This window comes from Pongo abelii, chromosome 15 (assembly GCF_028885655.2).
Source record: "Pongo abelii isolate AG06213 chromosome 15, NHGRI_mPonAbe1-v2.0_pri, whole genome shotgun sequence".
Classification (NCBI taxonomy): Eukaryota; Metazoa; Chordata; class Mammalia; order Primates; family Hominidae; genus Pongo; species Pongo abelii.
Genome location: NC_072000.2, coordinates 85,654,596 through 85,667,924, shown reverse-complemented (window position 1 = coordinate 85,667,924; position 13,329 = coordinate 85,654,596). Strand labels below are relative to the sequence as shown.

The window sequence follows — 13,329 nt, the reverse complement described above, 5'->3', positions numbered from 1 at the left end:
GACTTCAATGAAACTTTTAGCATCTGTTGGTCAATCCTCCTGCTGATACTGAGTCACCACTCATTTGTGGTGATTCTAAACCTCATTTTATGATTCACATTCTAAAAATGGGGTGAGGTTTTTACCAAGAAACTAATTCCAGTATGAACTTAACCTCACAATTATTGGGTTCTTCTGTGGGTTTCCAGCTGCTAGCACAGCACTTTTCAAGGTCTAATTTCTTATGGCTTATTGGTGTGGCTCTTCCATGGCAAGTACCTAAAATCCATTTTATGGATTTATGGTATGGAATATGATGGGGGTTCCATGTGATCAATTTGTTCCACCAGTCTTCATTGGGACCACTCATTGTCTGTCACCAGCCCATGTCTGGTCTGGGACAAGTGAAGGAAGGATAGATAAAGTTTTGGGGCTCTTTTTTTATTCATACATTCTGAGGAATGGTCTTGGTACTTTGGCCAGAATGCACCTATATCTATAATGAAGAGGATTTCGAATCTGCCTTCTGGGCACTGTAGCTGAACACATGACTCTACTTAGCATTTAGAACTTCTTGAACAATGACTGAAACCAGAATCTGCAAATGACAGAAATGGAGTGGTTTCATGAAATCTGCATTCCAGTCCCAAGACTTCTACGAACAAGTTATGCAACCTTGGGCGAGTCATTTAACAACAGCAGCAGTGCTGGCGATGGCTAACATTGGTTTGGAATGGAGCCTGGGGCACAGTAAGCCCTCTGTAAGGTCACCTGCTGTTTTCATTGTCATTGTTACAGAGGGTTTATTACATCCAGTCCTGAGTACTTGGCGTACATTATCTTGTTTAATCCTCAGAATTATGGAGTGAGTTTTATTATTCTTTCTGTACAAGGTTGAACTGGAGCTTAAAGAGGTTGAGTTATGAGTCCACGACTGTATAGGACTCCAAGACTGTATAGGACTCAAATCCAAACAACCTAACTCCTGGGCCCATGATCACAATCTCTATTCGTGTGCCTGATTTCCTTGGGCCTCATTTTCTCATAACACCTGAAGTTGTTGGTCTTTAAAACCTTTCAGTGTAAAATTTTTAAATATTTTCCCCTTACCTTCACCTTCGTCCCCTGTTTCCTTCCCTACCCCACTTATCCATGACTTTTGCTGGGTTCATCATTGCAGGATTGGCAGGATGTTTTCCCCGTTGAGTGATGACACTGCATGTGTCAGCATAGGGACTTGTATTGTGGGTTTTTTTTTTTTTTTGAAGGGTGCTGTGGGGCTGGTTTACATGCTGCTGTCGTTGAGAGAAGAGGAATCTGACTCTTCAATTTTACTGCCTTATCTTGGCCTGCAGCCATTACCACATTGAGTGACACACATTTGACAGGGCTTGAGAAAGTCATCATAGGCAGAAGCCAGTGGGAATCAGCTCTTTGTGCTTGTGGACCCTGCGCTGCTCTCTGGTAAGATCTGGTTTGGGAGACCTGCTCTCTCCAGGCTGTTTGCCTATGTCTGGCCTTGTGGTTGGCAAGGATCCTAGGAGAGGGACTTGGAGAAGAGGCTTCTGGGCTTCCCATCCTTTATACAGCTTGGGGTGTGCTGGCAAACTTTCACATGGGGAGTTTCCTGGACATTTCATTACAGTTCCATTGTAATTGATATTTGTAAAGTACTTAAGTTGGGTGATAGTCTATATGTACTGTATTCTGTTGTACTTCTTTGTGGCTATGACACCAGGGTTAGAGTGTTTTGGCTGCAGAAGACCTGGGCTCAAGGGTTGGATCTATCACTTAGTGTGGTGCTTCAAACACACCTTCTTGTTATGGCTTTTACTTGATTATTCTTTGGGTGAGATCTTATTATGAAGAAAAGTCAGCCACTGTGCTGAGGTTTGTAAACTCTTCCACTTAGCCTGGAGGAAGCATTTTACCAAAAGGGCCTGGAAACACTAAAAGTGTTAGGTAAGTCACTTAATTTTTCTCAGCCCAAATTTCTTTATCCATAGAAGAATTAGAGTACTATGTGTCCTACTCATCAAAATGGCTACTGAATCAAGTGAAGTATGGTATGAAAACATGTTTCTGAAAATTATAAATTCTATATAAACATTAGTTGTTTTTAGGAAGCAGCATGTGCCAAAACTGTTTTAAACACCAAAAAGTAGAGATTATTTACTGCAGATGATAACCTGTAGTAAAATTTCCTAAACTTTTCATTGTGCAGCAATTGGAAGACTGTGAGTTAAGTTGTTCTAGAAACTATCTGAATATTGTGTATATTCAGTTAATAAGAACTGATATTGTTCAAGGTATATAGTAGCTCTTTTGTGGAAGCACATTAATTTTTGATAAATTCAGATTTTATTAATTCATTATAAATCATTATTAGATCAAGAGCTAGGTTCAGGTCGTAAAAAGATATTAATACCATAAACAAAATTATGTCAATTAAGAATCTTTCTGTATTCCTAGAACATAATTGCAGTGTGAGCAAAGGCTAGACCATTGTAACTAATTTAAATAGGCCTAGATTGAAAATGTTACTCTAACTCCCATTTTTCACTACCACAGATATTCCCTATCCTCTTACTCCAAATGAACAAGATCACTTCATTTCTATTTTTCTTGATTGATAAACCATGCTTGGAGATATCATCTGGAGATTGTTGGGTTTCTGCCAGAGATTTAAATCAGGTTTATGAAGAGTTACCTGCCTAAGGCAAGAAACTGGACTAATATAATAGAAAAGAACATGCTTTTATTTTGCCAGCTGGTAAGAGAAAGTGAAAGCATTTTGAAAAGTTTTAATATTTGTTTTGCAATGATAGTATTATAGATGACAATATTTCTAAAATACAATAATTAGGGAAATTAGAGAATCTAATTGCTGAAATTTGTGTAATTATTTGCAAGTGTGATATGAAGGCTTATCTAGAAACCTTGATGCTAAAGACAGACATTTCAGTATAAAAGGTGAGGGCATGACAGGAACAGAGCGAAGTAAGGCAAGTTGGAAACCACCCCAGGCCTTCTTTTGGGCAGTGCTAAAAGCCCTAGATCTATGTGGATTCAGTATGATGTGATGGTTATCCTTTTAAATTTTTTGTTTGTTTGTTTGTTTGTTAAACAGATTTCTGCCTGGCAGATTAACCAACGGCAAGAGGGGCTGATCTGTCTACATTCTGAGTACTGCCCTTGGCAAGACACCTAGAACAGACCCTGGAACCAAGTCTACCATACTACCATACCCCTACTCCAGCCCACCCCAGACAGTATTCTGGGGTTCACCTGAGGTCAGCAGTGTGAAGATGACCAGTGCCTTTTTAGCATGACGACTTTGGACCATGTGATTGCCACCCACCAGTCAGAATGGGTCTCCTTCAATGAAGAGCCACCCTTTCCTGCCGACTTGCAGGGTAAGGAGTGCCTTCGTTTCCTAAAGTGAAGAGATTGTCGAAGAACCATGTCTATCTGTTATGGCTTCTACTTGATTATTCTTTGGGTGGGATCTTAATATAGAAAAAAGAGTCAGTTTCTCACTTTCTTTCTTGAGATCTTAGAATCCTAAGTGGAAGAATTTACACACTGAAAAAGCATCTTGGGAACCTTAGGGCCCTAAAAAGAGGCTTGGAAACACCAAAAGTAGTGGCTCTTTTCTCCCAAGGAACAAAAACTTATTATTTACCAAGTACTTTACTCTCAGCCTTTTAAAAATGTAGTTGTTAAAAGTAGTTGTTAAAAGTGACAGGCTCTGGAGCCAGAGTGCTTGGGTTCAAATCCCTGTTGCACCAGGAATGAGTGATATGCTTTTGAGTAGATTATTTATTTAACCTCTCCATGCATAGTTTCATTATCTGTACAGTAGGGATAATCGGTACCTATCTCACAGGTTGCTGTGAGGCATGGCATGTGGAAAGAGCTCAGTACGGTCATCCTTGATCATAAGGAGGATGACTATATTGACTTTGGAGAACTTGTGCTCAGGGATGAAGGCCAAGGTAGGGTCCAGGAGATATTTGCAGAGACGTGTGAGTTGGTTCTGTTCTACTACAGCTACCAGTGCCAACTGAAGTCCTCCCACCTTCATTTATAACACCTAGAAAGTGTGAGTCGACAGGTATGCTCTCCAATATGGTGGCCATGTGGTTACTGAGCCCCTGAAATGTGACAAGTCTGGATTGGGATGTGCTGTAAGCATCAAATACCTACGCTAAATTTCAAAGACCTAGTTTAAAAAAATTAAATAGCTAATAATTTTATATTTCTTACATGTCGAAATTATAAATTTTCAACCTTGGGTTGAAATGTGTATTATTAAAATACTTTCTCCTGTTGTGTTTAATTTTTTTCATGTGGCTAATAGAAAATTTAAAATTACATATGTAGCTCACATTTTATTTCTGTTTGACAGTGCTATAGAGGCTTTGAATACTTGCAGATGGACCAGTTGGCTAGTGATGGGAGAAAAGATTTTATATTAATTATTTGACTAAAAAAATGTATACAGAAAAATTGACTTCTTTTGTTGTACAGCTGATGAATTTCAGCACATGTATAGATTTGTGTGTCTACCACCATAATCAGGATACAGTTTTTTTTCTTGTTGTCATTGTTTTGAGTTGGAGTTTCGCTCTTGTTGCCCAGGCTGGAGTGCAATGGCGCAATCTCAGCTCATTGCAACCTCTGCCTCCTGGGTTCAAGCGATTCTCCTGCCTCAGCTTCCCAAGTAGCTGGGATTACAGGCATGTGCCACCATGCCCAGCTAATTTTGTATTTTTAGTAGAGACGGGGTTTCACCATGTTGGTCAGGCTGGTCTCGAACCACTGACCTCAGGTGATCCACTCACCTCGGCCTCCCAAAGTGTTGGGATTATAGGCGTGAGCCACTGCGCCTGGCCAGTTTTTTTAATTTCCAAAAAAAAATTTTGAAGGCTGTTAAATTTTCTAGGGCCAATCAAGTGATACAGTGCTGCAGGAATAGCCTCTAGGTTACATTCAGCTGGTCATTAGTGCACACGGGTTTGCACCTGGTGTCCTGTGGCTGTGTATAGCTTAGACTGCAAAGAGTTTGAAATTTGAATTTGAATGTCTTCAGACAGAAGTGCTCCTGTTCAGCCACAGTCCCCACCAGTCCCTTTTGCCTTTCACTTGTCCCACTTGACTCAGGTCTTACTTGACGTCTGTAAGCACTTTCCTTTGTGACCCCCAAGCACTGGAGTAGATGCTGGCATAAGAATAGTGAAGAAGGCTCCTAGTCTCTGCCTGCCAGGATACTGACTGGAGACGTGCTGAGCTTACAGTGTTTACACGTAATTAGGGAAACAGTCATTTAACATGGAGTCAGACGGGTGTGGCTCTTTCTTCTCCCCACTCACTGCAGTGGTGAGTCGTGTGGGCACCCCATGGCCATCCTTAGTTTTTGCCTCCATGAGATGGCTCTGAAGAGCGGCCTTCCTCACATGATGGTGACATCTGGTATCTGTTTCAGGGGGCACGGAAGAGCACCTCCCAGGACTGTCATCTTCCCCAGACCAGTCCGAGAGCTCCTCCGGGGAGAACCATGTGGCGGATGGAGGCTCTCAAGACCATTCCCACTCGGAGCAGGATGACTCCTCTGAAAAGATGGGCCTCATCTCTGAAGCAGCTTCCCCACCTGGGAGCCCTGAGCAGCCCCCACCTGACCTGGCCTCGGCCATCAGCAACTGGGTTCAGTTTGAAGACGACACGCCCTGGGCCAGCACATCTCCACCTCATCAGGAAACAGCTGAGACAGGTGAGGAGTTAGGAAGGGCCTGGCTTGGGTATGTGGTCAGCAGGAATGCTTTTCAGTGAGAGGTCTGTAGGGCTGCCAGGATTCCATTTCACCTGCCCCCTAACCCTGAAGCACTGGTCGCATAGAGGAGAGCAGACGGAGTCCTCATCTGGTTTAATTCTGTAGCTTGTTTTTGTTGACATAAGCATACAAAAGAATGTATGTGTTCTAGGACATTTCTAGTCCTTTACTCTTGTCCCTGGCTGTTGACTTGTCTTTAAAATAATGCATATATATTTTTCTATTAGGGATTGGAATTATATTTACTCAGCTCCTAAATTGTAAGCACCTTACATACAGAAATGAATGTTTCTGCTGGGTGCGGTGGCTCATGCCTATAATTTCATCACTTTGAGAGGCCGAGGAGGGTGGCTCACTTGAGGTCAGGAGTTTGAGACCCACCTGGCTAACATGGAGAAACCCTGTCTACTAAAAATACAAAAATTAGCTGGGCGTGGTCACGCACTTCTGTAATCCCAGCCACTCAGGAGGCTGAGGCATGTGAATTGCTGAACCTGGGAGTGGAGGTTGCAGTAAGCTGAGATCGTGCCACTGCACTCCAGCCTGGGTGACAGAGTGAGACTCTGAATCCAAAAAATAAAAAAAGAGAAATGAATGTGTGTGAAAGTGTGGACCACTGACCATGTCTAACCAAGTCACCAATAGGATTTGTTAAACATGGATATTCTCACACTTCAGAACTCTTGAATCCACATCCTCATGGGTAGGGATGGTTGTTCATGAGAAATCTCTCATTTTGTGGCATTTCAATGGCCAGAAGCTGCACTGGGGAGCTTAGTAAACTGTAGGAGTTGTTAGTCCCCACCCTGGTGACCTGGCTACTTCTTTGTTGTGCACTGAAGTATGCCACAGGTGATTGGATAAGCTTTGGGACCGTGTTAGTTTTCTATTTGCTGCTGTAACAAGTCACCACGAGTGTAGTGGCTTAAACAACATGAGTTTATCATCTTATTATTCTGTATTTCAGAAGTCCATCATGGGTGTCACCGGGTCAAAATCAAGGTGTTGGCAGGGCTGCGTTCCTTTCTGGAAGCTCTAGGGGAGAGTCTGTTTCCTGGCCCTTCCCAGCTTTCAGAGGCTGTCAACATTCCTTGGCATATGGCCCCTTCCTCTATCTCCAAAGCCAGGAATGTGGCATCTCTCTGTGCCTTTCTTCTGAAGTCACATCTTTCCCTGACATCTGACTTTGTCTTCCATTAAGGACCTCTGTGGTTATGTTGGGCTCACCAGGCATTAAGGACCTCTGTGGTTACACTGGGCTCACCAGGATAATGTCCCCATCTCAAGGTCCTTAACATAATCACATCAGTAAAGTTCTTTTGCCATATAAAGTAACACATTCACAGGTTCTGGAAATCAAGATGTGGACATCTGGGGTAGAATGGGAGGCATTATTCTGTCTACCACAGAGACCTACTAGCAAAAAGCAGGGTTGGTGTGCTTTTCTGTTGGTGTGTGAAATGTTTTGCTAGTGTCACTTTAAGGCTGATTCCTTTGTTTTTCAATGTGTTTTCAATACTAAAATGATTTTAAGAAAATATAAAACAATTGTGTAAGAAACATTTATATTTTTACATAATAATTTGCACAATTTATGTCTATTTTTTCATATTTAAACATCAGATTTCCTTTTTTTTGTTTGTTTGAGATGGAGTCTTGCTCTGTTGCCCAGGCTGGAGTGCAGTGGTGCAATCTCAGCTCACTGCAACCTCCGCCCCTGGGGTTCAGGCGTTTCTCAGGTCTCAGCCTCCCGAGTAGCTGGGATTACAAGCACTCATCACCACGCCTGGCTAATTTTTGTATTTTTAGTAGAGACAGGATTTTGCCATATTGGCCAGGCTGGTTTCAAACTCCTTGACCTCAGGTGATCCACCTGCCTTAGCCTCCCAAAGTGCTGGCATTACAGGCGTGAGCCACTGTGCCCAGCCTAAGCATTATATTTCTGCATGAATTGTCATTGAGTCATGTCTCTCAGTGCAGCATGGAAGAAGTGACAGGTCCAGACAGGCTTCGCTTACTGAACACCTAACTCTGAGAAGGCTCTGGGCTAAGCATTCATACATGTAGGGAAAAGTTACCGAACACTGGACACTGAATGAGCACAGAAATATGTTCCTTCTGCTTAATGTGATACATTTACTGCATACTTATTGTCTCAGTTTCTGTGCTCAGTGCCTTAGCTACATCATCTCATGTACTCCTTACAACAATTGTATGAGGAAGGTATTAATATTAATCCATATTACACATGGTAGAGGAGACTCAGCCAGACAGTGCTTTGGGAATTCAACCAAGGTTGTGTGCTAGGAAATGGCAGGAGAGCTTCCACACCAGGCCGACTGGCTCCAAGGTCTTGGAGCAGCCTTCGGATGCCCTGTGCTCTCCTTCCGTTTGCCTCACTTTTCCTGCTGCTGCTGCTGCTGCTGCTCTAATATCCTCTGCTCCCTCATTACCCAGGAGGCAGTGGGGGCAAGGAATGGAAGGTAAGTGATGGGTGGGGTGCTCTTTCTCCACTTTGCTGCCCTAAAATGGCCATGCCTTCAGGTCATGGATTATATTCATGCCATTCAGATTCTTTCACATTTTATCTTTAGCCTCAAAGATTTCCTGATTGCTCAAAACTATTTATATGACAGTCAATTTGCTCAACTCTTCACTGATTTTTCCAAAACTAATTTTGAGATTAGTCATAATTATGTTGCCCCCATCTGACTGAGGATCTTATCTTGTGACTGACAATGCTTTTGATATATTGTGAAAGCTTTACCCTTTAAGGCAGCAATTCACAGTCTGGCCCATAGACCTCGGTGTCTCCTGAGACCCTTTCAAGGGGTCTTTGGGGTTAAAATCATTTTCATTCTAATTCTAAGATGTTATTTGCCTTTTCACTGCATTGACATTTGCATTGATGGTTAAAAAATAACAGCAGACAAAACTTTTGGCCGTTGTCTACTCACAGTAAAACAAAATGTCTATTTCACCCAACAATATCCTTGATAAGGCAGTAAAAATTATTAATTTCTTAAAATTGTGATTCTTGAGTATGTCTTTTTAACATTGTGATGGATTGGGAAAAAATACATGAAACACTTTTGCTCCATATCAAATTGTAATAATTGTCTTGAAAAAAAAGGTTTTTTTTAATTTTTAAGAATTCAGTTTAAAAATTAAAGTTATTTTAAAATTATTTTTTAAAATCACATAATGCAAAAAATTCTTAATGAACAAAATATCAGTATTTTAAAGACAAGATCCAATTAACACTTGCATGACTGTGCCACACTTGGCCCCACCCTTATCCTGGACCTGGTGTTGCAGGAATTTTCCTACAGTTCAGCTAAAGATGGTGTCCTTGTCCATCCCATGGCCATGAAAATTCAGGCTCGCAGATGGTTTGAAGGGTAAGTAAAGCAGGGCTTTATTGGGTGAAAAGGAAAAAAGAGGGGAAACAGGGACTCTCAGCAAGGCCAGAGTTCACCTAAAGCACTTCCGCACCGCAGCTCAAATCCCGGGTTCCACACAGGAAGAGGAGGAGCCAGGCTCTTCCCTGCTGCAAGTGGCACAAACTTCCACGGCTCCACCCCAGTGCACAGGCCAGTTGGAGTTTTTCCGGGGACCCCCTCCCCTCTGGCTGTCTTACTGGTTCTAATAAAACTTTATTTACAGAAATAGTCAACCTTTGAACCATAGTTTGCTGCTTTGATTTTGATTTGATATTTTTAACATACTGCATTAAAATGTTATTTTGATGACTGAGTTTTTTGGCACCCCCTTAAATTTTACATCCCAGGCAAGTGTGTCACTTGCCTTAGCCTAATCTCAGCCCTGCATTGTCCTAAGAATTTTAGATTTATTAATATTACTAGAGAATAAATCAAGAAATGCAATGTTCAAATGCATGAAAGCATAATTTTCAAAACTGCTCAAGTATGAATAATTCCATCTGTTCATATGTGTGAAAATTTAACTCAACCCTGTGGAGATGGAGTTCTCTACCTTAGGAGGGTCCTGTAGGATGGGTTCCCAGCAGACTTGATGCCCAGTCTGTAGGCAAGAAGCAGAAATAAACCATGCGGAGGGCCAGCCCCACCTCAAGTAGTGTTTCTAACCTAGAAACCCAAGGAGCATAGGGGACGGTGCACAGCATTAGAGTGGTAAAGAAAATGGTCCAATTCCAAATTTTCTGCCAATACCCAACTTGACCCATCAATGAACCTAAACCGAATCAAAAGCTGCAGAGTACATTCCTCTTACCCAAACTAACCTCTCCCACCTAAGCTAATGCCCTCTTGGGTTTCCTCTCATGGTTTGTGTTTAGCAATAAGGATAGAGTAATTGGCAGAGCTAAGGCCAATTACACAGGAGAGACTAGGCGTTAGCCCCCCACTCCTGCCCCCACATAGTGGATAATGTAGACATTCCCCAAGTTACACAGTCATTCCATTCCAGAGGCTGTTGTGCAGCTCAGATTTTAATTTGAATCTAAAATGTTTGAATGCGTGTGCTGTATATTGCAATAATACCACATATGTAACTGCAGGCATTATGCAGAAATAACACAGATGTTTGCAGCAAGTAGAGACAGTGTGAGACTTGCTGCAATCACTGCTACCTGCTCTATTCTTTCAGTAATACTAAGCTGAGTAATGGCTCCCAAAGACATCAAGTTGCCCTCGCTGGAACCTATAAATATTATAGTATTTGGGTAAACGGTCTTTGTAGATGAGAGTAAGGATTTTGAGATGGGGAGATAATCCTGGATTATCTGTGGGCCTTAACTGCGATCACATGCATCCTTATGAAAGTGGCAGAGGGCGATTTTGCTTACACAGAAGAGAAGGCACTGTGAAGATGAAACAGAAAGAAATTTGAAAATGCTGATCTTAAAGATTTTAGTGATGAAGCCACAGCCAAGGAATGCCGGCAGCCACCAGAAGCTGCAAGATACAAGAAACAGATGCTTCCCTAAAGCCTCTGCAGGGAGTGCAGTTCTGCTGACATCTTGATTTTAGCACAGTGATTCTCATCTCAGACTCTGGCCTGCAGAACTATGAGAGAATAAATTACTGTTGTTTTAAGATACCAAGTTTGTGGTAATTTGTTACAGCAGCCATAGGAAACTAATGTACTAAGTCTGTAAAATCTTAAAATGGAACCCTTTGCATAAGGGTGAGAATGAGTCAGTCTGAATTAGGGGAGCATCTGTAATGATGCAGGACTTTTTTTTTTTTTTTTTTTTTTTTGAGACGGAGTCTCGCTCTGTTGCCCAGGCTCTGGAGTGCAGTGGCGCGATCTCAGCTCACGATGCAGGGTATTTTTTAAGGAGATGTGTGCATGTCAGTGTGCTTTGTCCCTAAACCTTACAGCTCCTTATAATTTACTCATTGAGTCACCAGATATTTACTAAGCACTTCCTCTGTATAGTTCTGCTAGGTGTGGATATTCAAAGACATAGCACAGTGCTCAGAATTGAGCAGAAATCCACTGGGCTTCTTCCTGGATCCTCTAGTAGCAAACCAGAGCCAACCTGTGCTCCTGTGATTACCATCTCTTGCGGTTGTCTTTCAACCACTACTTGTCTTTCTGTTTTTAAGTTTTTCTTTTTTTGAAATGGAGTCTCACTCTGTCACTCAGGCTGGAGTCCAGTGGCGCAATCTCGACTCACTGGGTTCAAGTGATTCCTCTGCTTCAGCTCCCAAATAGCTGGGATTACAGGTGTGTGCCACCACATCCAGCTAATTTTTGTATTTTTAGTAGAGATGGGTTTCATTATGTTGGCCAGGCTGGTCACAAACTCCTGACCTCAAATGATCTGCCCACCTTGGCCTCCCAAAGTGCTGGGATTACAGGCATAAGCCACCGTGCCTGGCCTACGTTTTTCATTTCATACAGCTGAGAATTTGGAACTGGCTCTGAGGAAGCAAAGGAAGAAGTGGATGCTGGGAGAATTACTTGCCTGAGAAGTTCATTTTATGACAGGTGCATCTATTGTCTCTTCCTGTGAAGGATGAAAATCAGAATTTAAAGCAACTTCCCTTGTTAATTGTCATTTACTTCTGGGGCTTCCCCAAAGCTCTTACTCAGTTTTATCCAGTTTTCCTCACTTGGAGAAAGTGGGCACTACTGACCTAGGATAAACTTTTGTCTAAATTGGCCACCTAGCTGTGGGCCAAGTAGTGGCCACTTTGCCAACGGCTAGGTGACCAGCTTAGAAAAATGGCCTTCTCGTGCTTTTTGTCTAATCTGACCACATAGAAATGACTTGCCCATCAATTTCTCATTTATCCACTCTAAAATGCTTTTCTTAGTTTATTAATTTCCATCAGTCAGATGTTAGATCTATTTTGGGCTATAGCTTCACTCATGTAGACTGAGCAAACTCTTTTTAGCATGGATAACGCAAGGATGAAATGGAATTAGGGCAAGAGAGATGTTTGGTGTGCTGTATTTAAATGCAAAAATTTGGAATCTTTGGTGAAGTTTGGAGTATGTAGGTGTGTCTCTGTATGCAAGAAATAATTTCAGCCAGGAAAAAAAGGATCAGTGGAAACTAATTTTTGGCTTTAGCCCTTTTCCCAATCACATTAGTATCACTGGAGCAAACGGACTCTTTCCTATATATAATGTATAGTTGCAGTGTTTAGTTTCTTCCCATTTTACTCTTCATATTCCATTTACTTCTATTAGAAGCCCATACTTTCTGATCCGATGTCTTCATGTCGGGAGAGATGTAAAAATGTTTATCTTGGTACCTGTCTCATGCAACCCCTCTGTGGATGTTGTTTTGTGAGAAGGTCATAAGAGAAAAAGGTGGTGGGAAGAGAAGGAGGAGGAGAAGTGGAACTGATCAGTGCTGTTCCTAGTTTTAATTTCTGGAAGAAAAAGTGAAACCTTACTTAGCCAGCTGTTTCGTACCTGAACATCCTGGCTTTCAGAGAGAAGTTGGGAAAGAGACTAGCACACACATAACACACACAGAGGAAGTAGCGAGGTTATCCGGGATATTCCTTTCCCGTCCCCCAATTCCCTTTCTTCCACTCTTTGAAGTTTTTCTGGCAGATGAAGAGTAAAAAACAAAAGAATACATCTTTTAAACTGTGCCACTTAAGAATAAAGCCAAGCGAGCATTGGACTTCGGCCTGGAATTGGAATGTACTATTTGCCCTAATTAAAATGCAACAAGGCTGTGGGCACAGTGGAGTTAGGGACAAAGAGACTGTCATTAATGGTACATCTCTTATTTTTTATGGTATTTAAATGGCTAGAAGCTGCACTGAGAACCTTAGAGAAGCCAGGGAGTTGTTAGTCCCCACCCTAGTGACCTGGCTACTTATTTTATTGTGCACTGAAGCGTACCAAGGTTGATTGGATAACCAGGAGCAACAGCTGGTAGGAAAAACAACTCCAGAAATGTTTAAATCATCAAGGCAACCACTTTCTCTTGGACTTTAATTAGGGCAGGATTTGAAGTGAATAACTGCCATCATGGTTGGCCAGGGAAAAAAGGAGATACACAG

The 13,329-nt window shown here is 42.0% G+C and overlaps 1 protein-coding gene across 10 annotated transcripts in view; it reads left to right on the top strand.

Moving 5' to 3' along the window:
* Positions 1-13,329, top strand: part of STON2 (stonin 2) — a 168,435-nt gene that overhangs the window by 35,280 nt on the left and 119,826 nt on the right. For 6 of the 10 annotated variants that reach the window (XM_024231938.3, XM_054530334.2, XM_054530338.2 and 3 more), the window contains exons 3-4: positions 3,110-3,395; positions 5,468-5,752. In XM_024231938.3, the coding sequence (XP_024087706.3) occupies positions 3,308-3,395; positions 5,468-5,752 (373 nt within the window). In that variant the 5' untranslated portion in view covers positions 3,110-3,307. Of the gene's footprint in view, positions 1-1,247; positions 1,444-2,369; positions 2,753-3,109; positions 3,396-5,467; positions 5,753-13,329 lie in introns of those variants that run through there. The other 4 variants (XM_054530336.2, XM_054530332.2, XM_054530333.2 and 1 more) reach the window with 3 other exon arrangements.